A 26,424-nucleotide genomic window follows, 5' to 3' on the forward strand; every position below is an offset into this window, starting at 1 on the left:
TTTTGCTGTATGATCAGCTTGGTGAGGGATATATTGTTATATTTACTGCAGAGCATTAGTGTTCGTGCGACTGTGAAGTCTGCCAAGGGATGGTGGTTGCCAGCAACAACTTGCTCTTCTGACTTCTGCATGTGAGCCTCACTGGCAGCTGTCCCTTGTGTGTCCACATACTCAGACAAGCTTGTGCACCAACACACATGCACGCGCGTCTGCACATTCATACACAATGCCACAAGCCTGTGTACAGACCTGTTTCCATGGACATGTGTACACACACACTTGTAGGAAAATGCTTGTGAGCACAAACCACCACATGTGTGCACAGTCAAATGTGTATACACCTACCCACATACACAGATGTTTATTTCCAGACACATGCAGACTTGTATGGAACCAGCTACACATTTATATACGGGCACAAGCCACACACGCAAAAACCTCTTTCAAAACACACAATCATGAATACATACCCCCAGGTGCATACACACAGACTTACTTTCCCAAACAAGCGTGTGCACACAAACATCTGTGTGCATACTTGTATACCCATGTACAAGCATGTCCACACAATTGCACACACTCAACTAGTATGAACAGGTATCCAATTTCACACACACAAGTGTTCGGAGACAGGAAGCACAGGTGTATACAGAGCAACACATGTAAGCACACACAACCACATACACTCTTTGTACACTTTTCCACACAGCCACATCTGTATACACATGCACCTCCACAGGTGTGCACACAAGCACTCCCAAATGCATGCACCCGCATCCACAAATGTATACAAACAAACCCACATAAACACACACATTAGTACTCACACCTGTGTACACACACTCATACATTTGCACACACAGTCATACATTTACATAAATTTGCCCACACACGCATACCCGTGTGTACACACATATACACATGTGCAGAGTTACATGCATATACACATGCAAAGACATGTATGGACATGATTGGACATATGCATATGTATCCACACACCTAAGCTTGTATATGCAAGCATCTACATACAGGCGCATGCGTGATCACACAGAGACAGCCACATACATAAACAGGTTTCCAAACACATGAACACGTGTGTGAACATAGCCACATACATTCTTGTCCAGACCATGCACATGCACCTACCCACACCTGCATACAAATGCACCCACATATGCTGTCACTCATGTTTACACACACTGACACGTGTGCACACTGACACTTTTATAGACATGGAACAACATACACATGTGTTTACCCACAGAGTCACATGCATGGAAATTCGTTTACACACCCGCACATTTAGCCACATGCACCCATATGATTGTGCAGACACTCCCCACATGTGCAACTGCATGTGTATCCATACGCTTATAGGAACACTTCTGTACAGATGCACCCACATATAGGTACACCCTTTTTCCCAAACGGCCTTATGCATGCAGACCTGCTTCCCCTGACATGCACGTGTGCACAAACACATATTCGTGTATATGCATGCATCAAAACACACGGACAAGTGTGCACATGTACTCATGTGCATCAACCTGCACATATATGCCAGTGCTCACATGGCCACATAAACACACATGTATACACATGTATCCACTTCTCTAGCAGGCATGTCTGCACAAACGCACATGTGTATACACAAACACCCACATACAAGCACAAGCATGTCCATAGTCATACAGACCTGTGTGCACATATCCAAACATCTATAAACGTGCACCCACATACATGCAGATGTGTGTGCACATACATCCACACTTGTACAAAAAAAAAATGCACCCATATGTAAGTTCATGTTTGTGCACCCCCCAACATGTATGCACCAACATACTTGTACATGCTTCTGTACATGTACCGTGAGACACACACACATGTGAACTCACACACAGAATCACAGGATGTTAGGGATTGGAAGGGACCTCAAAAGATCATCTAGTCCAATCCCCCTGCTGGAGCAGGAACACCTAGATGAGGTTACACAGGAAGGCGTCCAGGCAGGTCTTGAATGCCTCCAGAGTAGGAGACTCCACAACCTCCCTGGGAGGCATTTCCTTTCTTTTGCTATATGACAAGCTGAGTGAGGGATATCTTGTAGCTTAACTGCAGAGCATTAGTGCTTATGAGACTGTGAGGATTCTGCCAGGGGAAGGTGATTGCCGGCAATAACTTGCAGTTCTGAATTCTGTGTGGGAGCCTTTCTGGCAGCTGTCCCTTGTATGTGTCCACATACATTGACAAGCTTGTGCACCAACATACATGCACACACATACACACATGTGTGTGCACACCCCCACACATGTTCATCACCCTCCCACATACATGCATCCATACACAAGCACACAGGTGCACACACACCCGAATGTGTAAATATGTGGTGCAATAAGAGAGCAACTACTGCACAGATACCTTTGAGAAGTTCTTTTTCCCTAGGTTTCCCATAGCAGAGACTCCATAATGAATTCCAGAAATTCTTCTTAAATAAATAATTTATTTGCAAGGTATGGCATAGAGCAGCTCAAGTTGAGTGCCTCCTGAAAAGGGGCCCTCAGCAGAAAAAAAAATGGACAATTATACCCTCACAATCCAAGTTTTTACCCCACATGTGTCACTCTGGGACAAATGCAAAAATCAGAGTCTGGGGTCTCCCCATTCTTCATTAGATCTCTTCATTTTCATCAGGTGGACTGTCAATTAAAGTTCTCACCTTCAGTTGCTATTTTGCACCTGCAGCTGGAGAAAGTAAGTTCTTGGTAATAGTCAAAACATTCTTCTCTTAGGTGCTGTTCTGCTTTACTCATCTCCAAGGATGCAGCTCCCCTTGTCTTCTAGCTTGAAGACTCTCTGGCCCTTTTTATTTAACAAAGCAGAAAGTTCAGAGGTTCACAGCTTACTTATGCTTCGTGAATTCTAGATAAGCAGATTCTAAACAAGTTCCATAAGAAGCAGTATACCAAATGTCACCATTTATTGCAGGGCAACAATTAAGTGTGGCATATGCTCTCTATTTAACCCCTGCCCTCCCCACTCAGTAAAGGGAATAGGAGGAAAAGGGAGGGAGAAGTTGGAAAGTTAAAAAAGCTTTACTAATAATATTAATAATAAGAGAAAATAATGCAAAATATACAAAACCAATACTGAATTTCCCAGAGTAGTGCAGCTGCTGTGGCAAGTCACCACGGTGGGGTCTGGCCTTGCACCAATGGCTGCAGGGTAGACATCAGGAAGTTCTGGACTGCACAACACAATAGACAGGAAATTGATTCAGGGACGTGCAGACTTGAGTCAGGACAACAGGCAGGGTCCTCTTCAGTCACCAGCCACGGACCAAGAGAATGAGACCCTCATGACCTCCTAGCTGTTAAACTGTGTATGATGTGTATGGTATGGAATACCTTGTTGGTCAGTTTGGGTCACCTGTTCTGTCTGCTGTTCCATGCAAGTACTACTCTCTCACTCTATGTGATACACAAAATTTATCAATGACCTTGGCTACTATAGCAATGAAAGATAAACCTGGGCCTTTTCTGCATACCATTCCTACTGTTAGCTCAGTAAAACTCTTAGTATTGGGTGTTAACTGCTCTGGAGCAAACACTGTCCATAAAACATGCAGCCAACTTCAGAAAAATGAAGTTACTTAGAAGAACCTAGCTGAAAGGATGATTTACTAACAGAGAATTGGTCTTGTTTTAACCAAAACCAGAACACCAAATAAGTCAATAAGCTAAGGCAGTCTATTCCCTAACAGATAGATTTCACTTTAAGTACTAGTTTCAAATTGAGTGCAAATTGAGACTGACATGTATGCTTTTTTTTCTTTTTTAATTTCATGATTTTGCATTTTCTAAAGAATGCAGTTACCTTTGCTGAGATATATTGAGCGTACATGTGTCCTTCAAATCGTAGTTTTTGCTGGAGCAGAGTAGGCTGGCTGGTCCTTCCCTGGGAGGCCACCTTGGGTCCATGGCTGCATCACAAACAGGTTCCCCACACACAGTGCTTCCCCGAGGTGCACCTTTTCTCCCACACATTTACACCCGGGGATGCAATCCCTGGAGCTTCCTTCCCCGGGACGGCTGTGCGACCACGGAGGCCCGTGTTCTGCTGTGACTCCGCGACGCAGCGGGTCCCAACCTTGAGCCCCGGTTTGGCCCGGCTCCGAGCTCCCCGTCAATCACACAGTCTAATCCACCCCACCCCGCCCATCGGTGCCCGCCTCCGCTCCGCCCACACGGGCCGCGCCCTATGCCTTCTCCCCTGCCCCGTCCGGCATCCACCCCCTGTTGCTGGCAGCCAATGGGGGAGCGGGTGGCAATCCTGGCTCTCGCAGGGTGTGTAAGGGAGCGGTCGCCGTCTCATTCGCTTCTTGCTTTTGCTGCCGCTCGCTACAGTTCGGCTTGGCCTGCCCCACCTGAGTGCTGATAATCGCTGTTTTCTCACCTGGTGAGTAGGGAAGGGGTCTAGTCGCCGACAGCGGGCCTTGGGCAGGTGTGGGGCGCAGGTTCTCGATCGCCGGCTTTTCCGGCGCGGGTCGTTTTAGCTCTGCCGCCTACAGGCAGCAGGCTCCGGCGGTCCCGGGGAACCTGGGTAAGAGGCAGCGACGGGCCGTGTTCTGTATCCGTGTGATTCACTGCGGGCTGCTGGTTCATACCTTCCTCTCCCCACTCCCATCCAGGACGCGCCCGCAGGGCGTTGGGGCTGAGCGAGGACGAGAGTGAGGTCGGGCGGATGGGCTCGGTTGGTCTTTATTACCCTTATTAGGGCTAGCACAGAGTTCTGTGGTAAATGTGCGCGTGCACCGGGTGCTGTTTCTTAAGCGATGCTTATCCTTGCTGGAGGAAAGGGTCTAAGTGCAGGGAAGGTGGTGGGAGTGAGTCTGCTCCCTGGCGGTGCCGGTGGACGCGGTGGGGCCCACACGGGCGGGCACAGGAGCGACCCGCAAAGGCAAGGTCTCCTTGGCACTTTGCTCGCATTTCCCTCTGCTTTGAGGATTAGTGTATTACTACTGCAGATAAGGTAGCAGGATGGAGGGGGGGACTAAGACAGGGGGAGCGGTGTTACAGAGTTACACGAGGAGATTCACTAAATCTACGCTGCGTAAGTGAAGACTACGTTAGTGATGCGCAGCTTCGCAGGTTAGTGGATCTACTTTGACCCATTATCAGGATGACTTTCAGCTCTGTACGCGGCTTGGTATCCGTGGTGGGTTTTCAAGTGTGCATAAACTAAAGTGTGTGTGTGTGTGAGAGAGAGAGAGAGGCTAGTCCATATGCTCATGCTCTTAAACCCATAAAAAACTGCAGTCACTGCAATCTGCTTTTGAAATAAAAGCAAACAGAAGATGTTACATTTCGTTTATGGCATGGCAGGTTTCCTGGATGAGAATGTTAATTAGATTTGTTGCAAAGGGTAGATTACGATTTTGGCAACATTTTGGAACGCCATTTTCTTGCCCTCATTTTCGCACAACTTCCATGGAGTTACGTTTTCTGGTTTAAATCGAAACATCGACCTAAAATATTACTTAATTTACGGATCTTTACTAGTGTTGATGGATTTGTAGCAGAAAGCACCTTTTTTTGAAAAAAGTGCAAAGTATGATCAAGACAAATAACTTGTTCTCCTCTTATCTGGCAGTTTGTCAGCACTGAGCGGACTGTTAACACTCTGCAGTCTAGAGGAAATGCCTGTAGAGAAAAGTGCTCACTTATCACATATTTGTAGGAGTGCTGCACTGAGAACGCCTTCACTCTCCTTTCCTTAAACAGTTGTTTTCCCGAGTGTCTGACCTCTTAAATTTCCAGAACTACAAGCTCATTTATGTGTTTTGTGACTATTGTGAGTGGATGTTGTATGATAAAAGTAATGTAGCCTCTAGTGGTAAATGGCATGCTGTTTTCCTGTTGTGAACATATCGATATACTGATATAAACTAATAATTACCAGTTTATAATTGCATAGGTGGTATTGTAGGTATTTACATGATTACACAGGTTTCAGGCTCTGTCATAGCTGTGACTTAGTTCGAAAGATAAGTTTATCTGAAGACTTCTTAAAATTTAGGGGTGTTACAGTTTCGATTTAAGAGCCTCTTCTAGGAAGAAAACGTTATTCTTGCTTGAAGAATAATGTAACATCAAAACAACTGAGGCTTTTCAGCACCGAGAAGCAGAACAGAAACTGCTAAGTTGCACAAGCTAAGTACACTTTTTTTTCTCCTTCTTTCATTGCTTGCGGCCCTTCTCTTTGGAAACTTGTTTGGCGTGGCGGTGTCTTCGTCGCCCGCGTAGAAAAACCCGGAACACTCGGAGGTTCCGGCAGCCTGGGGCGGGGCTGTCCCTACTGCAGGCCTGGCTGTTGTTGGCCTGCGCTGCGGCAGCGCGACCTTTCACCCACTTCTCGGGGGTGATCACGTGAGCAGGCCCAGAGAGGGGAGGAGCGCCTGGGGGCGGTGGCGCGCCCCGCAGAGGGCTCCCCGCGGCGCTGGAGGTGCACGGCCATCTGCCCATGTTCTGGGGTGGGAGTCGGGGGGAGCGGAGATGGAGCAGCGCAGATGCAAGTTCTGGAGCCATTGGCGATTAGATGTGTGTTTGGTGGGGAGGATGTTTCTGTTCGCTGCATGCAGGGTTCATCGGAATGTTGAATCCCGAGCATGACTGCAGGACTGCTTTTGGAAAATCTTCGGTAAAAGGCGACTTAAGTGAATGCTTGTATTTAAAAAAAAAACAAACCAAACAAACCCCTGTATTTTTTTACTATTCCAGACCCATCGTCTTTGTCCTGCAGGATGCTGTATCATAGTCCTGAACTCCCCATGTTCAGAAAAGACACTGAAAAAACATCCTTCTATTTTCCAAGCCTCGATTAACTTTAATTTGAACGGTCAATTTAAATATTCATAAAATGTTTGAAACTGGTTCTTCAGTCTTTCACCCATATACAGTAAATGACCATTGAAGTATTGTGAGAGCAATCTATTCAGTTTGGTTTTGGTCACCAAACATTATTGTCCATCTTCCTGTATTTCCAAAGTCCATCTTGCATGTCTTGTAAAATCCTGCCGTTCTAGAAATGTTATTATGGAGAAGATAACTCTACTGTATGAGCACAGAAGCTCATTACTGGAAAAGGAGGGAGAAGGCATAAAACTTGTATAATCTAAATGCCTAGGTATGTCTTTTACAGCAGTACTAAAAAGAAATACCCAGATCCTAGAGCCTAATTTTTTGGGAGTGGGGAGGTTTCTGCATGGTATGATAACAGTGCAGTGTTTTAATTTTGTATGCGTATCTCTTACTCAGAAAGATTATTCTGAAGTTGTAGAAGGTCAGAGAAAGCAGCTTATTGGGGTGTGTACAATATAATGTGTATTGCAATAGAGACTAGAATAATCTAAAACCTCTAGGAACAATATAGTATGTCCTAGGCTACATGGGGGAAAAAACAATAATATGACAGTTGTAGAGGTTTCTGCTTTAATTACAGTTGTGAAGCATGTCTCTGTGTGTTTGTGGTTTGTTTGTGGTATTGTTGACTGTAATGGGAGTTTAAAGCATGAAGGCAAACATTTACATGTCTTAAGCTGAAAGCTGAAACTGGGGTTGGAGTCTAGCCGCCGAGATCACCTTGGTAGCGATGACTAGTTTGAGCCCTCAGAAGTGACTGAGTGGGTAGCAGGTGAACTTTCCCTCCACAGTTCCTCACCATCTCAGACCTCTTAAATGAAGACAGATTGATCCAGATGATACATTCATCCAGTGTAATGGAAAACAGTGTGTTCAGAAATGCTGTTTGTGATGATTCTCTCCATTGCCATCAGTTTTTCTAAAGTGGTTCCAGTCTGGTCCAATCCCTTTGAGCGGTTGAAAGCTGTACGTGAATCAAAGCTCAAACTGTTTTTCTTGACTTTTGGTTACAGAGCTACAACTGGCTGTTTGCCATTGCTGCAGTGTAATGTCTATTAGGAGCTAGCAGCACTGGAATGAATCTGCCTCTTGGTGTGTCCTAACCTGTTCAAGATCCCAGCTGAGCTGAGCTTGCCAGACAGAAGACTTCTGTGTGACAAACAGATCTCAAGGCCACTTTTAAGGAAGACAGCTCTTCAGGTATGCTTACATATAATTTGTTGAGACTATCTCTTCCCTATGACCGTTGCTCCAGTTTACCACCTGGGAGTGAATAAAGAAATTGGCCCAAGATTCCAAAAGAGATACGTGCAGAGGGTAGGTAATATTCACCCACAGGTGATCTTGGAAAACTGATGAGGACAGGACACAAGCTAATAGGTTTGTTAGTGGGACAGCAAGTTACTGCAAACTCCTTAGCTGTTTCATTTCAAACTGTCTGCTGTGAGTGAGGTTTGCAGCAGGTCCCAATGTTGCTGTACCTGGGCAAATACATGTATTCAATTCTCCACCCTGATTTCAACCACAGCATTTGTTAATTTTTCAGAGAAATCCTTTAAGACATTTGCAGTTCCAAATGACCACAGCTGACAGCTGTAGGTATGAGGGTGGGAGATATTGGAGCCAATGATGAGCAATAACCAAAGATGAGAATTTGACCCTTACATGCTGACATGTCAAACAATGGCTGTTGAAGGAGAGGCAACTGTCTTTTTGCAAGTGACACTTCAGACATGGCATAGGAATTTTACTTTTGGGACCCCTATGAGAGAGAACTTCCAGATAAAAGCTGAATCTGTTGTTTAGGAGGCTTAAACGGGTTTTACCGTGTGTCAGTCACAAATAAAATGGCATGAGAGAACCTGTCTGTTTACCCTTGTTTTCATCAGATCAAATGATAATTAGTTGAATGCTATGTTCATTCAAGTTTTAAAGGAGGGTTGTTCTTTAGTTTCTGTTGTTTCTATGCAGGGTCATTAGGCTCAACTGAGAAGCCCTGTTGAGTAAATTTAATCTGCATGGGTATTTATTGCACAAAAATGTTTTGGCTTCACTCCTCTCAGATTTCTCTTAATGATTTTGTATCTGTAGAATATGATTAATTGTTGTAAGGTAGGTGAGTTCTTGGTAAGACTTGAGAGCAGTAAGTATCTATGTCTCTTCATATATGCTGAAGCATGATTAGGTATTATTGGAGGTTAGTATGCAAGGAAGCTGTTTAGAAATATAAATTCTCAAGTGAATAACAGTGTCTGGTTGATCTCTATAATAACTTTGGAAGTCAGCACCTTGCAGAATATCAGATGAAATATGAATAAGCTCTGTGCTCCAAAGTTTTGATATCTTGTTAGGTTTTGCAGAAGTATAGTATGCACTGCAAGAAGGTGGCATTACCTAGCAGAATATCCAAGAAACAGATACAAGAGAAACTGGACAGTCTTTTTAGTCAGATATCTAAATGTTTGAGCTGTATATTTCATACTGCTTACTGAAGATTTTACAGATCAAAACCTAAATTTCCTTTGAAAGGCATAGAACTCTAGATAACATTGATCTTTGTTTGGATTTCTGTTAAACTGAATGCTTTTTCTGTAGCTTTAGTTTTGACTTTGTCCAGCTGTGCATTAAAAGAGCACATGAATAAAAGCATTTTTTGCATTCTCTGGTTGGCTGCCTTACTTAATTGACCCTCTAGCATTTTGGTTTTTATATCAGATAGTGATGGGGAGGCAGTTACATAAGAGCAGATGAGCCCTTGAGTTACTGAGTGCTGGATGCTGCTGTACAGCATATACTTTAGTGTCTGAAGCTACTGCATTTATAGAAGACCTCATGAAAACACTTTATTGAAGTCAAGTCACTTCTACTATTGATAATTGGGCTTACTTAATCCAATAATAACAGTCAATCTTTCCTCTAGATACGGAACATTAAATGTAACATTAAATTCCAAGGGCTTGTTTTTTATTAGGAGTTTGTACTTTTTCCCACTGTATCACTACAGTACACATGGCACTTAAGGTCAGCTCCGGAAGTCTACCTGCTGCCTTAAGATTTGCGGGCTGTCATTGGACATTGTAGTGGTGTTTAAAATACCAACATATATTCAGAAACCTTGTACAGTGGCATGCTGGTGCTTTTTAGTGAGGGCAAAGTTACTGGAATCATGTTGAAAAATTCAGATGATCATTTTAAAATCTCTGTAAAAATTCTGCTGCAAAATCCAGCTGAAAACTTTCTCCTTTTGAATGTTTGACTGCTGCTACCAGTTTGACTTCCCAGGTGTTCTGTTCATTGAAAACACCTGAAGCACAGGGTTTCTTGTTCAGGCCTTAGTGTTCTAAAGTAAGTTTAGTTTTTGAAGCAGATCTGTTATTAAAATCTCCTTAAAATCCTTTCGTAAATCGTCTCAGCTAGGTATACAGTTAAAACTGTATGAAAAAGAGGATTGATGCTTCAAGCCCTTAGTGCTCTTAGTGGCTCTTCACTGGACTTTCTCCAGTAGTTTCATTTCTCTTTTTTACTGGGGAGCCCAAAACTGTTCAGCTGCCATAGAGTAATCTGAATTACTTTGTGTAGGTGGTACTGAATGCTTGGACTGACAGGAGCATCAATAACAGAAATCTGAAGAGAAACTTGGAATAATGCATGAAGTGACTTGGATGGACATCTCAGTGTTTGGAATTCTCTTGCTTTTAGTTTACTATCTGGTATGAAATTAACAGATTTGGGCAAAAACAATTAATTGATTTGTGTAGAACAAAATACATTCATACTTTAGGCTTTCTGGGAGAGTGAGAAATGCAAATTTCTCTGTAACAGCTTAAACAGGTGAGAGGAAATACTTGATCATTGTCTTAGCACAAACTCAGCGTAGGTGTTCTAGTGTTTTAACACTGGCTCTAATTTCATTAAGTCTGTCCACAGACTGTTATAATTCAGTGATCTAAAGTGTCAAAACATGTTGTTTGGTTGTCTGTTTCCCCTCCAATAGCTGTAGCAAGCTCATCTCTTGAAGGGACATCTGATGTGTGGTCAATAAAATACTGGGTAAAACTTCTTCAATGTTTCTAATGTTTAAGAACTTATGAGAGATCCATATTTTTTTTCTTGTTCTGTACGGCTGCTTGTAACATTCAAACAGTAACTCTTATTGCTCTGCATGTTGATGTAAATGGAATTCCCCCCCTTTCCTTTTTCTCTTTGAAATAAACTGGTTGGGAGACAGAGAAAGACACTGGGGCACTTGCTTGGTTTCCCAAGACCCTCTGAGTTCAAAGTGTTTAGCTTTAAATGGAAATCTTATATAGTTCTAAGTACGTTTCTTAATTAAAGTTGAGTTTAATGCACTTTCAACTGATATCTCTCTCCCCTTCCCATCCTGAAAACTTCCTTAAACAGTGTTATTGTAAATTATTTAATATCACTCTTTTCTCTCACCAGTCTCTATTCCTATCTGAAATGTGAACACTAAGCTAAATTTTGAGGTTGTGATTTTATTCTAAGAAAGGAAAATTTTGAAGTTGTGAGTTTATTTTAAGAAAAGAACAATGAATTCTTCAAGGTGTTGTATTGGGGTTGTTTTTAGGGGGGCGGGGAGGGTTCATTTGTTTTGTTTGGGTTTTTTTTGTGTGGGGGTTTTTTGTGTTTTTGTTTGTTTGTTTTTTGTTTGTTTTTTATTTTTAAACTTGCTAGTAGGAACTTAGCAGGAGTCAGAAGACCTATGTGACAAGGTCCTTCTCATTGCTTTATTTTTGGTACCTTGCATCTGCATGAAGCAAGTGGCTAAGATGAGTTCTGAGATAAGAGGTAGCATGGTGTTGTGGACAAGAAAATCTGTCATACATGGATATCCCCGTAAAAGCAGATGAGTTGCTTTTTGTGAAGTAGAGGTGGTGACTTTACTTTTTTTAGGAATATCATTTTATCCATATACAGCTCATGAAATCTACAGCAACATAAAGGTTCATCTCAATAGCATTTCTGAAAGTAACTGCTTCATGGTGTTTTGTGCAACACATTACAATACATTTAATGTTTGTCATGGCTTGGTGCTTTTTAAGATGCACATGGTAATTCTTTTGCTATCTTTTAGGTATTGTGTTATGTGCTTCAGAGAGACATTACCAACCACAAATGACTTCTTGCATGACTGACTAAATGCAAACATCCTGTACATGGGATCTCTTTTTAGCTTCAAATTTTCCAGACCTGAGGTCCTCATCTCCTTCTATGGCTGTAGGAACCTATAAGCCCTAACACAGAGTTCATTCAGTGTCTGCAACCTGAAATAATAACGTCTGTGAGCAGTCTGCAATTTGAACCTTGGTCTTTGCATTGTAAATATCCTGAAATTGCAAAACCAGCAGTCTGAGGAGGCTTTATGTATAGTAGACATAGCAGGGTAGTTTTTCAGACCATCAGGGATTAGGGCCTTCTAGTGTGCTGTGTGTTGTCTTGACTTAAAAGTGATGTCCAACTTAGCTGTACTTTTTTATAACAATGGAAAAACAATGTGGTAAGTTTTTATTGGCTCAAGCAGACGTATGAAAAGGGAAGAAGAGAAACATCTGCAGCTGTTACAGCATGTCTGAATTGAAGTATAACCAGAAAAGAGCAAGGAATAAGCAGCTTTCTCCTTTAATTAAAAGAAAAAAAAAAAAAAAGAAAAAAAGAAAAAATAAACCAAGTTTTAAGGGGCAAGTAGGTGTTTTAAGATACACTAACATTATGAGAGAATACTGAAAATAATGAAATAGCCATTTCAGATTACTTTTAGAAATTATTGTGCATTCCCCCCCCCCCATTTAAGTAAAACTTGGGTAAATGGCTAAGAAAGTCAAAACCTCTTGTTTGTGGCTCTTTGTTGGGAGTTAGGTTAATTAGTATACACTGTACAGAAATATTTTGCTGACCAAAATGCCTCAAGTTAGAAGAAGTTACTGTTTCAGTGTTAGTTAGCTGACTGATGTGGGTGCTGCCTTACTAACACTGACAAGTCAGAGTTTGTAAGTCTAACGCATGCTCTTCTGGCCTGTGCCCTTTTACCTACTTTGCTAGCAAGCACATGATAGCAGAGGAATGCAAAGGAGGGGAAGTGTAGAGCAGCTTATGACTGAGTTCGCCTTTTAGGAGGAAAATAACCGTTCAAAGAAAGAGACTTCAGGAAGTCTTTGGACTTCAGGCATCATAATTCAGAACAGTGTTGAAGGCTTACAGTTTTCTTAAGTAGAGGAAAACGATATGAAACGAAACAAGCCATTTGATTGTTTCACATCTTAGGGTCAAGTAATAATACAGTTCTAGAACTAGACTTGTCTTTGTTTTCAGGGCTTGTTTGCTTGATTCAGGATTAGTTCTTGCTGAATTAATATTTCTTCATTTGGGCGTAAGGAATATTTTCCTTATTGAGGCTTATTTAATTTTATAATCATGCTAAGTTTTAATTCATTAAAATATAATGTTGACTGTTTATTATGAATGCTATTTATAATTTGTTTCTGTCTTGGACAGTAGACATGCATGTGCCTAAGAAGGGAAGGGTTCCTGAAATTCTTTCTCTTCAAAAAGAGAGGAAGGTAGTTACAAATTCCCAGGCTGAGAAGTCACAGAGGAGTTGGAGGGTAATAGAAAATAGTTGATCTGGTGCTTAAAACACTGGCATTCCAGAATATAAAATTCCATGAGTGAACTAGAGAACCTGTTGGCCCTTCTTGAGATAAAATCAGGTGCCTGGTTCTCTGTATGGGAATATGGTTGTTTTTGCTGTGTGTGTCTGTGTTTGGTTGGTGTTTTTTTTTGTTGGTGGTGTTTGTTGTGGTTTTTGTTTTGTTGTGTTGTGTTTTGGTTTGGTGTTTCTTTTTTTTTTTTCTTTTTTTTGTTCCTTTGTTGTCTGAATCAGACACTGCATAGATCAGATTTCATACTATCTGTATGACACTGTGAGCTTTAGCTACCCTTCTGGAAACCCAGAAGCCTGATTCACCCAGAACTCAGCCTCTATAACTTGAGCAGTGGCTGATGGATTTGGGAGATCTATGAATTACCATCAGCCACTGTACCAGTAGTTGTATTGCAGAAGTTGAGGCAGGTCTGGGGATAGGCACTTTAAATATTGCAAACCATAACTGCCTGTTTGTCAGCAACCTTACTAGATACTATGCAACAGCATTTAATATTATTCATCTCTACCTAATGCTCCTTCTCTTTCTATATTATGTATTTGTTTCCTAAGCCTACTATTACTGCAGCATTCCCAATGCTTATATTCCCTAGTTGTCTACTCACACGCCTTTGTACCCCTTCCTTATGTGCCAGAGGACTTTGGCATAGTAGAATATTTACAGACAAGAGGAGCAGCACTACAGTCATAATAAACTGTTTTTGACGTGCCCAGCTGAACTGCACTGGATAGCCCTCATATGCTCTTCAACTGGGAGTGAACATCTACCAGAATTTAAGTTCGATTACAAAATCTAGGCTTCAGGTTTGCAAAAGAAACATCTGTTTCAGCCTTTAGGATTCAAAAGGCATGAAGTAGTTGTATTTTCTTTTGATTTTGCTTAAATAGAAATGTCAGTGCCACCTTAAAACACTTGATAACGGGCTTTGTACCAGTAAAAATGTGAAGTGAAAACTTGCGCTTCAATCCTGACCTACGTGTGGGATTATGTATTCCTCTACCTACCTGCCTTCTAAGACGGTATTGTTTTTAGGATTATGCACAGCAGTTTTGATATGCCAGGAAATTAATGTGGACAAAAGACTTCAGAAGCACAAGTCAGGAATGTGTAGTTTGGACAATTTCAATGTTATGCATAGAGCCTGTCTGCAAAAATTCTGATCGTAAATGCTAAAATGACGTCACTCTGAATTAATGATGAATAGGGGTAACTTCCAAGGAAGGGTACTTACATAGAAGTGCTGGTTGTGAGAATAAAGTAGCTATGGAGATAAACTGATAAATAAGAGCATACGGTTCAGTTTGAATTGGCTGTATCCTCAGAGTTGAGACATAAATATGTAAACAGAATCACCCTTACATTTCTGTTTTAACTTCCAGTGTTTTTAATTTGAGCTTGTTATGCCTGCTCCTTATTATGTTCTTTTGTCTATATTGCCACTGTTGCTGATATTCATTTGGGTAGTTAAACTGAGCTGCAGTTCAATTAAATTTCATCTTAATTTCAGATTTGTTTATGTGAAGGTCATTTTTCTGACAGCTGTGATTTGGTTTCCTCAGCTCCGAATAGTTGGGGCTATAGTGCCTTATTGCTGTTAATTACTAATCAGCTTGATATTAAGAAGTGAAAATAAATTCACAGGAAGATATGGCCAGAAGCAGCTTTGTTTTGCTAGCTGAGGTGCAGACTTTAAATACCTTTTGTTTCAAAATGAAGACAAAACAAAACACGAGTCTCCTTTATTATTACAGAATGAGAGGCTATGTACCTGCAAGATGCTTTCTCTAAATATTATGGCCTTAATTTTCTGCTTGTGTTCTGCTTCCACTTTCATCTGTGGCTGTTAGAACAGGTACATTGATTAACATACTGGACTCTCCAACTATAAGCATAGCCTATAAGAAAGACACAAGTACTGTATGTAAATTTGGTATACTAGGAAATATTTCCCAAAATTACTGTGTAGAAGGTTTCTGCTAGAAACGGACCAGCTCCTAGTTCCTTTAAAGAAAAGGGAAATAATTTTTTTAACTTTGCTTTTTGACAGAACTCTTTCTGAAAATGGCAGAAGCTCATCAAGCAGTAGCTTTTCAATTTACAGTTACTCCAGATGGGATTGACCTGCGAATGAGCCATGAGGCACTCAAACAAATTTACCTATCTGGTGTCCATTCATGGAAGAAAAAGTTCATCAGATTCAAGGTATTTTACATGAGTCCACTAAATATGAGGATTATTCAATGTTTTATAGATTTATTGAACTTTTGTTTAGGCAGAACTTTTTTTTTGCCTTCATGGCAAATAAAGTTCCTTATTGTGAAAGACTTGTGTGGGTTTTGCATAAGACAAGGGATACTGAGGAAGGTAGGCTGGGTGATACTGTAAAGACTAAAAGGATATGTATTTTTGATTTATTCTATGGAAGAAAGATGAAACAGATGTAGAAAGAAACAATAGCTTTAATTTACTTCATTCATGTCATAATATATCATGTAATTATGTAATCTTTTAGCATAAGTCAGATATAGGTAATTGTGATTTTTAGTGTCACAACACTTGGAAGTACAAGATTACACGTGTTTATGAATTCTTTGCCACAATTAAATTTTCAAATTAAGGAGAATGCTGTTTTGAAAAAGTTACCTAAACCTAATCTTGTATGAGTTATGCTAAGTAGTAATGTTTCTAATGAGGTATTTAATAGAGATTGTTGTGAATTTATTGTTTTGTTCATGGGATCATAAATGCTAGGAATCTATTTTATTAGTAGCAAAGTAGATGAGCTACAGGCTATCTTCAAAATCTCTTTCAAAAAGATGTTTTTAACTGTAGTCATAATAAAATCTTAGAAAGCTATGAGAAGGACTGTTTAAATTATATAAAAGCCCTCTTCATTCTGGTTCTCAGTGTCTTGTTCAGTAGAATATTTTTGTCATGTATTCATTTAAGAGAGGCCTAACTCGGTGGAAGTGGGAATTGTTGAATTGTTGTTCGTTCCAAAGTTGTTTGCTAATTTCAGTATGTTTAGTAAGATTTGCAGCAGGATCAATGTTGTCTACAAAAGAACTTAAAAGTTCCTTTAATTCTTTGTATCATTGTGACAATTTTCTGTAGTGGTTGGACTTGAGTAAATCCATTCCCTACTCCTGAATTAAACTTACGTAAGCAGATGTTGGATAATCTTAACTTCTTGTTTAAAACTAAATTATTTAACTGTGTTGATTTTTGTTTCTTTCCATGGTAATATGAAGTCAGCCACTTTGGTATGAAAAAATTATGTGAAGGCTTTTCTTTCCAGAATGGAATTATCACTGGCGTTTATCCTGCTAGCCCATCTAGCTGGCTTATTGTAGTTGTGGGTGTGATGTCAACAATGTATGCCAAAATCGATCCTTCTCTAGGAATAATAGCAAAAATCAACCGAACACTTGATACAACGTAAGTAGATTGCAAAGTTACAGTTCCTCTAAAGGAACTGAATTTTATTTGTAGCTACTCTTAAAGATAATCCTGTTCAAGTGTATCAGGTTTTGAGTAGTATGTTTGTAACAGAGTAAGCCCAGTAAGCAAATGTATGAGGGTATGAAATAGGTTGGTTGTTATACCAGTATTAATATGTTGTTTTCTGGATATTTGGAAAGCACATTTGCTGACTTCCGGGGCTTTTGATCTTGCTGCATGACAGCGTGTTTGGAAAGGAGTTCATGAAAAAGGGTTAAACAGGCATGGACCTTGTGTAGTGCCTGCCTGTAGTACCACTGGATTTGGTTTGCAATATTAGATTCTCTTTAGAACTTAAACTGACATTAACTGACACATGCTGGCTTTTGTTTTGAATAGTGGCTGTATGTCAAATCAAACACAGAACATCGTGAGTGGAATACTTTTTGGCACAGGGCTTTGGGTTGCCCTTATTGTCACAATGCGCTACTCTCTAAAAATGCTGCTTTCCTATCATGGTTGGATGTTCGCTGAACATGGCAAACTTTCTGCAGGCACGAGGGTTTGGATGGTAAGGATATATTGTCTTCCTGTTTCATCCTCTATCTGATCTGTATTCAAAGCCCTAAAAGAAAAATTTTTGTAGGTTTTTCCTTGCTTGTGTTTTCTGTGTCATGGGACAGGATGTTGTTAGGTAGATACAGGGTGTTTCAAAAAGATGGACCCAGTTTCAAAGCAGTATATTTCATGATGGCAACATGTTGCAAAAACAAAAATTTACAGTGGTTTACCATAAAGGGTTACCCACCCTTTTGAGTGGCAAGAGTTTTGTTCATGGGCAGTTTATGGCTGCAGAGATACAGTGATTCAAAATTGGTTCCATCTTTTTTGAAACACCCTCTACTTCTGTTAATTACTGTCATCCTTCTGACACTATAATTAAACTATTCAGGATGGCCTTGTAGAACGAAGAGGAAAGACTTCAAGAATAACATCTAAAATTGCCAGTGCCTTGGGATAGTGTGACACAAATACCTACTTTTTGTGTGCATACAGCTACTGATTAAAGATCTTGGGCTGCAGTACCAATGAATCTTGTCTTTCCCCTTGTCCTAATTCATTGTTGAAATCTTAGGATTTCTATTCATCCATTCTAAAATTGATCTTATGCTTGAAGAAAATAATATTGAATGTCCTTTCATTTGATTTAGTGGTATGACTCTAAAATGATCTGGAAATGTGAGGACATGTACGTATAGCTGCTTCAAGAGAAGCGGTGGGTTTCTGTTACTTGGATTTGGTTGTTTCAACTCACTTTTGCTAGTATTGTTGTAGAAATAACTTAAGTGCCCTGCTACAACAAAATTAGTCTCTGCAGCCTCAAAAATTAGCTGATGTCTGTTAGACTAACAACATGTCATGGTTTATTAGGAAGTATGCTCACTAGCAGGTATCCAGAGTGAAATTTAACGTTCAACTGTTACAATGAAATTTCTAATTAATAGGTTTTCCTGGAAGTGGTATCAGGAGCCTCATGACTCAAATTTGTGCAGTACAGCATCTGAATCATAAGGCTTTCTGTCAGTTGCTTGAAACTATAGCTGTCTGAATTTTCAGCATATCCTTCCAAATAGATATTTTAAAGCCGTTAATATTGCCTTATCAACCTTAAACAGTATGATCTGTAATACTATTTACAATGCTTTGCTGCATATTCTATTTATACATTTTTGTCTATTACATATGTTGCATGTGTATTTTGTGTATTATATTTTGTTGCGTATTATATGTTTTAAAAGACAGAACACTATAAAGGGGTGTGCCCAACAGTGTCTCATTTATACTTAACATGAAGCTCTATTTCAATACCTTTTTCTTTAGCAAGTCCCAACAAAAGAGGAGACTGGTTTCTGTAGTAAAACAGTAACTTAGCTTCCTAGATTTTTATTATCCTTAAATATTGTGTAATTTTCTGGAGGAGTTTTCCTGTTGTGTGGTTTTTTTTGTTTGATTATGGTTGTTTATTATTATTATTAGCTGTTTTTCATGCTGATTAACTGCGTGAAAAATGCTATCATGAATATACTGTCTTCTGTTCAAATAGTTGTGCAGACCTGAGCTCTGATTTCAGTCACAGTTCAAAGGATTTTCAGGCTGGTTGGAGGTCTGGTGGCACTTTTCATGAACATATTTCATCTCCTGAAGTCAAATTTCTTGTACTAGGATTAGGGAAAAATCAAAGTATTAGTGGCAGTTAAAAAAAAAAAAAAAAAAAAAAAAAAGTTAAAAAATAATAATACTCTGTGAACAGATGCAGTATATGCAAGAATGAGATTATTTGCTATGTCTGCATGTGAAATGAGAGTTGTAATTAAGTATGCATGTCTGTCAGATCACTTTAATGATCTCAAACTGCTGAAAATTCTACACTGCAAGTTTTCTTAAGAGATAAATACTGCGTCTTATGTTTGCTGGTTTTGTCAGTTGAGCAGGTACTCTCTGTCTGAAGATAATTTCAGCCTTTCCTGGCCCAAGAGTTCTGGAATAAAATTGTCTCCAAGTATGGAATTAGATTTTCTTGTGAAAATATAAGCTTTAATTTCTCACCTAGCTTCAAATTTATCTTGCTGTGAAGTACTAGATTTCATTGGGCTGATCACTGTGGTGCACCTATGTACATCTGACAGCTCTGATACAGATCCATTTGCAGGGGAGTCTTTGCTGGTAATCCTCTGCAATTCTTAAGTTTTCTGCTGCCTCAAACAACCTCCTCTAGCTGTGCTGACCAAGGAAACTGAGAGCAAGGGGAAAAGCTCAGCATTTTAACCATTGGATTGTTGGTGTAGTACGTGACCTTACTTTCATGCCGAAATAGGGTGATAATGTCAAAATTCTCTCGTGTAGCCTAGAAGTTGCATGGTCTAGACTTTCAGTCTAGTGTGTATCACAGCGGAGAGGTCTTCAGCTTGGATGGGAACTGTAATCTCTGGCTTTTTTGTTTCATTTGGGTTATTTTTGTTGTTGGGTTGTTTTTTTTGTTGTTATTGTTTTTGTTTGTTGTTAGTTTTTTTGTTTTTTAATACAAGCTCTGAGTATAACACTGGCATGCTTGCACAATTTGGTATGTTCAAATCATTCAGTAGACTATATGAGATAGACTCATGCTTGAAGAAGCTCCCTGTAACATCAGTAGTATTATTGATATTGAGACATAACTTCGGAAAATATTAAACCATGCTTACAAAGCATAATTATTATTTTTAAAGGTGACTGTAGTTATTTAAGATCTTTAGCAGAGTGATGGGCTTGATAATGATTCCTGTTTTGTAGCACAAAATAGATATTCTTGTAGTATCTACTATGTAGTAAAAGATCAGCTGGTAGAGTTGCTTTTTTAATCTTTACAGAGGGAAATGTATGAAGAAATGCTAAGTAACTCTGTTGAGGTCAATGTGTGCCATTCATAAACAATATTGTCTAACAACGAGAAGATTGTGTGGGAAGTCAGAAATGACTATCACTCTCTTTCACTACTCTGTTGTTTAACCTTTAGGAAGTTAGTTTGTGTCATGGCCTTTTTTATTTGTGAAACAGTGATAAATATGGTAGTTTCCTAATTTTAGTACAGTATAATTTACTAGTGAAAAGAACTACAAGTTATATTATGCTTTATTACTCTGTTTTTGCTTTGTTTTTGTTTTGTTTTGTTTTTTTCTTTTGTTGAACCTGATAATTTAAGGTGTTGTTTTTGGTTTTTGTGGGGTTTTTTTAGGCACTTGTAAAACTCTTCTCAGGACGAAAACCAATGTTATACAGTTTCCAGACATCTTTACCACGATTGCCTGTTCCAGCTGTTAAAGACACGGTCAATAGGGTGTGTACATTCATTAATTCATTCTCTTTGGTAACACTGAATCCATATTCAGATATCATTGTGGGTTTTTTTGCCATGTCTTATGAAAATATTGCATGGTGGTGTTAATGTGGTATAATGGATTAAAACTTGTGCATAGAAATTAAAATACAAGCTTTGACAAACTACTGAAACTGATGACTATTTGAAGCTGGCATAGTTTATATTGGATGAATTATGCAACAAAGTGTAATCTCCAGGGCTTTTGAATCATACTGACTTGATCATCCCCAGCTTAAACATTTATGTGTGTGTTTTATGACACAAAACCTTATAGTAAAGTGTGTAAGTAGGATAGAATGTCACAGGAGATGAAGATTTGATTTTTAGAGATTAAAAAAAAATATTTCTACTGAAGCAGCAGTATGTCTTCCCTTTTTGAGTGGAAAAAGTAAAGTAAAACTCTTCCACTTGTGATTTGCTGACAAACGTCTGGAAAAAGATCTCATTTTTTTAGTTTGCAGGCAGATATTTAGAAGAGTTTATACTGTTATTTTAACAACCTTATGTTGTTTTAACAACCTTATGAATTGAGTCTGGATAATCTTTGTCTACTGGTCACACGTTTTGTGTAGGAATGGCAAGAAGCTATGTATTAGTTGCTATACTGATGCTGATTATTTTCCTGTATTCTAGTATCTAGAATCTGTTCGGCCACTTATGGATGATGGAGAGTTCAGAAGAATGGAGGGTCTTGCCAAAGATTTTGCATTTAATTTGGGACCAAGGCTTCAGTGGTATTTGAAGCTAAAATCCTGGTGGGCCACAAACTATGTGAGTAGATAAATAGGAGACTCAGTCATTCTAATGACTTAATTTGTTCCCTGTTGCCTTTTTCGACTTAACTTTCTTTCTTAAACGTATAAAGCAGCAATTGAAACTGCCTAATATTTTTGTAAAGTGCATTGGAGACCACCTGATTTGCACAGAAGTAATCTGTGTGATTTGGTACACAAACATTGTGGTGAATGGAATTTGAAAGAATGAATCCTCATTTTGTGTTTGTTATTCTGGAGCAGGCAATTTAGCTTTTGCTGTGAAGATTGCTTTTGAGAAGAGAGATTTAGGACAACTTTTTAATATAGAGCAGCTGACGCATGTGGAAGAGAAATAAACATTAAGGTTGTTGGTTTTTCATGGTGGCAAATCTATTTATTTATTTATTTACCAAAAGAAAAACCCAAATCCAATATCATAGTGAGAACTGTGATATAATTCCTTCCTGATATATTATCTAACATCTAGCTGTGCCCAGTAGCCAAAGCTGTGCTATAGTGTCTTGGCAAAGACTGCAAAACAGTCAGGAGATCAGATAGATTTTTTAAATACTATCTGAAGATGATTACTTATTCAGCAACTTATCAGAGGTTTACAGCTGCATTTAATTTAAATTTTTTGCCCCTTCTTTTTGCTCTTTTCCCTGAAGTTTAGCGCATTAGGTTTTTTGCTTGTCTGTACAAATGGGAGGAAAGCTAGCAGGTTTTTTTTCTGCTTCTGTATGGTATGTTTTGTTGTGGAGTCATTAACACAGAAGACACAAACTGTGGAAATTATGAGATTTTACTGCTTTTGTTTTCCTTTCTACTACAGGTTAGTGATTGGTGGGAAGAATATGTCTACCTTAGAGGACGTGGGCCAATTATGGTTAATAGCAACTATTTTGCAATGGTAGGTAAATACTTTAAACACCTTATATGCCAAAGAAGCACTGTAAAATTTGTCAGGTAACTTATTTTGTGCTATCTTTCTGTTACAAATAAATTGCCACTGAGTATTTGACCTTTGTTTTTCTTTCTTCCCATATAATATGCAGCCAATGTCTTAAGTACAATGCTATCTTAATAATAAATTTAGCACATCTGCCACTTAGGCAAACTCATGCAGTAATGACTTACACAGTTTTGTACTTTCTGCAACAATCAATCTTTCAAAAGCTTCATGGGTAGCACAGTTCACCAAAGGGTGTGCTCATATCCAGAGATGTCTGTAGGGGATGTAAAACTGAAAGCAAAAAGAGGAAATATGGTAGTCTTGGATTCAGGTTTTAAGCAACATTTGTCTTTTCTACTGGGAGATGAACAGCTATCATGTGTTTTAGGTTGATGCTATTTAATGAGATTGTGACTGTTGAAGAAATTTAAGTTTCAAGTCATCAGCTTGTAGCACTAGTGCACTTCATGTGTTTTGAAGCCTTTGTGGTATTGAACAGAATAAACTTTAAGAATGTGGATGAGGCATGCTATCAGTATTTTTTTTAACATGTAGTCTGGTAATCATAACTAATGATTCTTATGTACTTTACAGGACTTCCTTTATTTATCTCCCACAACCCTGCAGGCAGCTAGAGCTGGTAATGTTATCCATGCCATTCTGCTTTATCGGAAAAAACTGGACAGACAAGAAATCAAGCCAGTATGTATATCAGTGTAAATGGCTTTTGATTTTTTTTTCAGCACAGTCTGTAAGAAGTTGATCAGTTTTCAGAATGGAAGAGGAGAGGAATGTCTTATTGTCAGAACTGCATGTAAGATGTAACTAAACTTGTGGTCCCAAACATCTTTGCTATCACTTGAATTGCACATGGGCAGAAACTACCAGCTATAAAAAATACATGATTCTGCCAACTAATGGCAGTATTTGTAATTCATATACACGTTTGCCCAAAAGACAAGTAGAGGCTTGTATTTGCATATACTAAGTATTCCATATAACAGATGTTATATGGACTAAGCATGTAATGGTACTTTTGGGCCACTGAAGTCTGAAAAGTCTGTGGTATCATGAAGCATGAGCACAACAGGTGGTCAGGACAAAGGACCTTGAAAGGCCAGTAGTGGGCCAGTGGCAGCCTAAGCCTAAATGATGATAAAATCCTGTGTTGCACTGATTTCTAGGTAGCAAAGGAAAGGGAAGGTGAATCTCATTCTGAATTTCTGTCCTGTGGCTGTGTGATGTAGCAAACAAATATTGTGGAAACAACTAAGTAGTTTTGTTGAAGGCCATGACAGTGATGTGATTAGTTGTATGTAAATACAAATCTGAGAAATGTGAACTTCTGTTCTTACACAGCCAGAAGTAGCTCTAAAAGAAGAAATTAAAGGGTTATGCATGCTGCATGTGTAAGTTTTGCACCCAGAATGGCCATTGAGAGGTGTTTGTATTTGCGATGCTAGCTAGCTTCAGTCATCCCTCCTGAAGGGTGAGCTTTTGGTAGGAGGGAAAAACCTACAGCTACGGGAATGTCAGTAGAATCTTCTACATATAGTTCAAGGAAAGACAGTGAACAGGGCAAGGGGGTAGAGTGGTGTAAAGAGTTGATATATTACAAATCTTACTGTTCTACAGCCTTTAACCAGATCCTGGTTTTACTTTACTTTTTAATTTGCTAATTGTATATGCAAAATTACATTAAAATGTACATTTGCGGAACAGATTCTTCTGATGGGATCTACTGTTCCACTCTGCTCAGCTCAGTGGGAACGAATGTTTAATACTTCCCGTATCCCAGGAGAGGAATCAGGTAAGCAGGGCCAGCCAACGGAATTCAGGTTTTGGGGTATTTTCTGCTGAAATCGTGTTTTTCCAGATAAGGATCTGACAGACACCAGAGCACACCAATACTGTGTTATGATACTCAGGAAGTAATGAATAGCTGTAGAGTGCATAGATGTTTTTCCTCTTAGGGTAATTTTGCACTTCTTCAGTGTTTTATGTATTTTTTCATTTACTTAAATTAAAAACTAACTTCATTAAACTGTTGTCTGCCCTATGTTTTTAATTTATTTATAAACTTTACTTTTCTCTATTCTAGTCTTTCATGATCCTTTGATATCCATGTTTTTTCTTTGTAATTACAAGTTGTGTTCTCTTATCTCAACCATTTAAAAATCTTTTGCTTTGTTTACCTTCCCTTTTTCCCTTCAGCTTATGATTCATAACATCATCCCAATGTGTTCTCAGTATGAAGGTACATTCACCACTAGTTGTTTCCCTGGTTTAGAGGCAGGAACGGTCTTAGTCCTGTCAAGGTTTTCAGCGCCACTGTTACCTTGACCTTTTCTATGCACTGCAAGACATCAGCCAAGTGATATCATTTGTAATATGGACTGTGTTCAAAACTTTCTCTGTGATACATTAAGAAAATATATACTTTGGGTTTTGTTAGTTCCTATCCTGCCCTAACTCCCAGTAATGCTCTGTTTATCCTAAGCTATGCGTGACTTACTTGTTCACAGTTTAATGTTGAATAGAGGAACAGCTGTTGACTTACATCACGGTCATTTTCACCTGAGTCGGTTCCTGCAATTTCTGCTTATTGTGGGAGATTAAGGGTATGTTCACATGATCACAAGCAATCGTGTTACCTCAGTCAAAAAAATAATAGTGACAGGTCATATACGCTTTGGTACTGTAGGCATACATATGCTTCCATTGCGTGCGTTCATTAATCCTGTCTGTAGCATAAAGGCATTTCACTTTAGTCAATGGCAAATATTTGATAAATTTTTCTTTATTACATCTCAGCATAAAAATATCATACTTTTTTGATGGTCAGTACATCATACAAGATCTTGACAATGATTCTTCTCCATATGGTGTTATTTTTCTAAAGGTAATGTATCCTGAAAGGTTCATCATGGGGTTCTCTCCAGGGTAGTCTCCAAAGATCTCCATCAGCTTATTCTAAATTTTCCAGGCTCAAGCTATTTTTTATGATATTATTATATGATCTTAATATTGAAGTGGCTTTTTTTTTTTCCTTTTCCCCTGCCCTGAGTTTTGTCACTGTAATTTTTAGATTGCATCTAGAAATACTAACAATGGTAGTCCACAGGTGGAAAAAAAACCTTGCTATACATTTTCTCATTCTTTGAGAAGCAAGGTAATAACTTCACAGCAGATTTGAGTGGAGGCTTCTGTTGTTCTTTTGGTTTCTACAAAAGCTTAAGCTATAACTAGGTTTCTGTGATCTGGTTGTATGCTGAAGAACCTCCTAGAACTGAGTTCACACGTTCATCCAACACTGCATCTTTGTGGCAAGCATCAGAATGAAGTACAGCATTTGGCAGAGTTATACTTACAGTCATGATTAGTCCAGAGGGCAGTCACTAAGAATTTGGGGTGCAAGAGATTATTGGTTAGTCACCTCCATTGGGAATGTACTTATGGTCTGTCACTTGAAGGTAGCATGTCTGTAACTCATTCATATGTTTCAGGCTGTCTTTGGGCATGTTAGTCCCACTCAGCTATAGAATAAAAAAACATGGAGTCTGTAAAAAGATACAGGGATGTGCCCACTCTTCCCTGATGGAGGTCTGATTTCTTGCCCTCTGATTAAAAGTATGTTTAAAGTATTTTATGTATATTATAGTTCCTGAAAAAGCAGCATATTTAAAAACAAGCCCAAACAGAGAATTCTGTGGCATGTCTTCAGGTTAATTAGTGGTAAAATCTTAATGAACATTGTATC

The 26,424-nt window shown here is 39.1% G+C and overlaps 1 protein-coding gene and 1 long non-coding RNA gene across 16 annotated transcripts in view; one reads left to right on the forward strand and one right to left on the reverse strand.

The window, feature by feature from the left end:
• CPT1A (carnitine palmitoyltransferase 1A) overlaps positions 1-26,424 on the forward strand; it is a 79,214-nt gene that overhangs the window by 10,446 nt on the left and 42,344 nt on the right. For 4 of the 15 annotated variants that reach the window (XM_065064946.1, XM_065064947.1, XM_065064938.1 and 1 more), the window contains 9 exons: positions 7,931-8,117; positions 15,648-15,802; positions 16,899-17,038; positions 17,441-17,612; positions 20,814-20,915; positions 21,591-21,728; positions 22,545-22,622; positions 23,259-23,366; positions 24,387-24,474. In XM_065064946.1, coding sequence (XP_064921018.1) covers positions 15,662-15,802; positions 16,899-17,038; positions 17,441-17,612; positions 20,814-20,915; positions 21,591-21,728; positions 22,545-22,622; positions 23,259-23,366; positions 24,387-24,474 — 967 coding nt within the window. In that variant the 5' untranslated portion in view covers positions 7,931-8,117; positions 15,648-15,661. Of the gene's footprint in view, positions 1-4,234; positions 4,456-4,923; positions 5,148-6,447; positions 6,697-7,930; positions 8,118-15,647; positions 15,803-16,851; positions 17,039-17,440; positions 17,613-20,813; positions 20,916-21,590; positions 21,729-22,544; positions 22,623-23,258; positions 23,367-24,386; positions 24,475-26,424 lie in introns of those variants that run through there. The other 11 variants (XM_013369221.3, XM_005509050.3, XM_065064939.1 and 8 more) reach the window with 8 other exon arrangements.
• Positions 2,481-4,893, reverse strand: LOC135579603 (uncharacterized). The gene is made up of 3 exons (XR_010473056.1): positions 4,453-4,893; positions 3,874-3,979; positions 2,481-3,244 (listed from the first exon to the last, which is right to left on the reverse strand). It is a non-coding gene; the product is annotated as an uncharacterized LOC135579603 (long non-coding RNA).

The sequence above is a fragment of the Columba livia genome, chromosome 5 (assembly GCF_036013475.1).
Source record: "Columba livia isolate bColLiv1 breed racing homer chromosome 5, bColLiv1.pat.W.v2, whole genome shotgun sequence".
NCBI lineage: Eukaryota > Metazoa > Chordata > Aves > Columbiformes > Columbidae > Columba > Columba livia.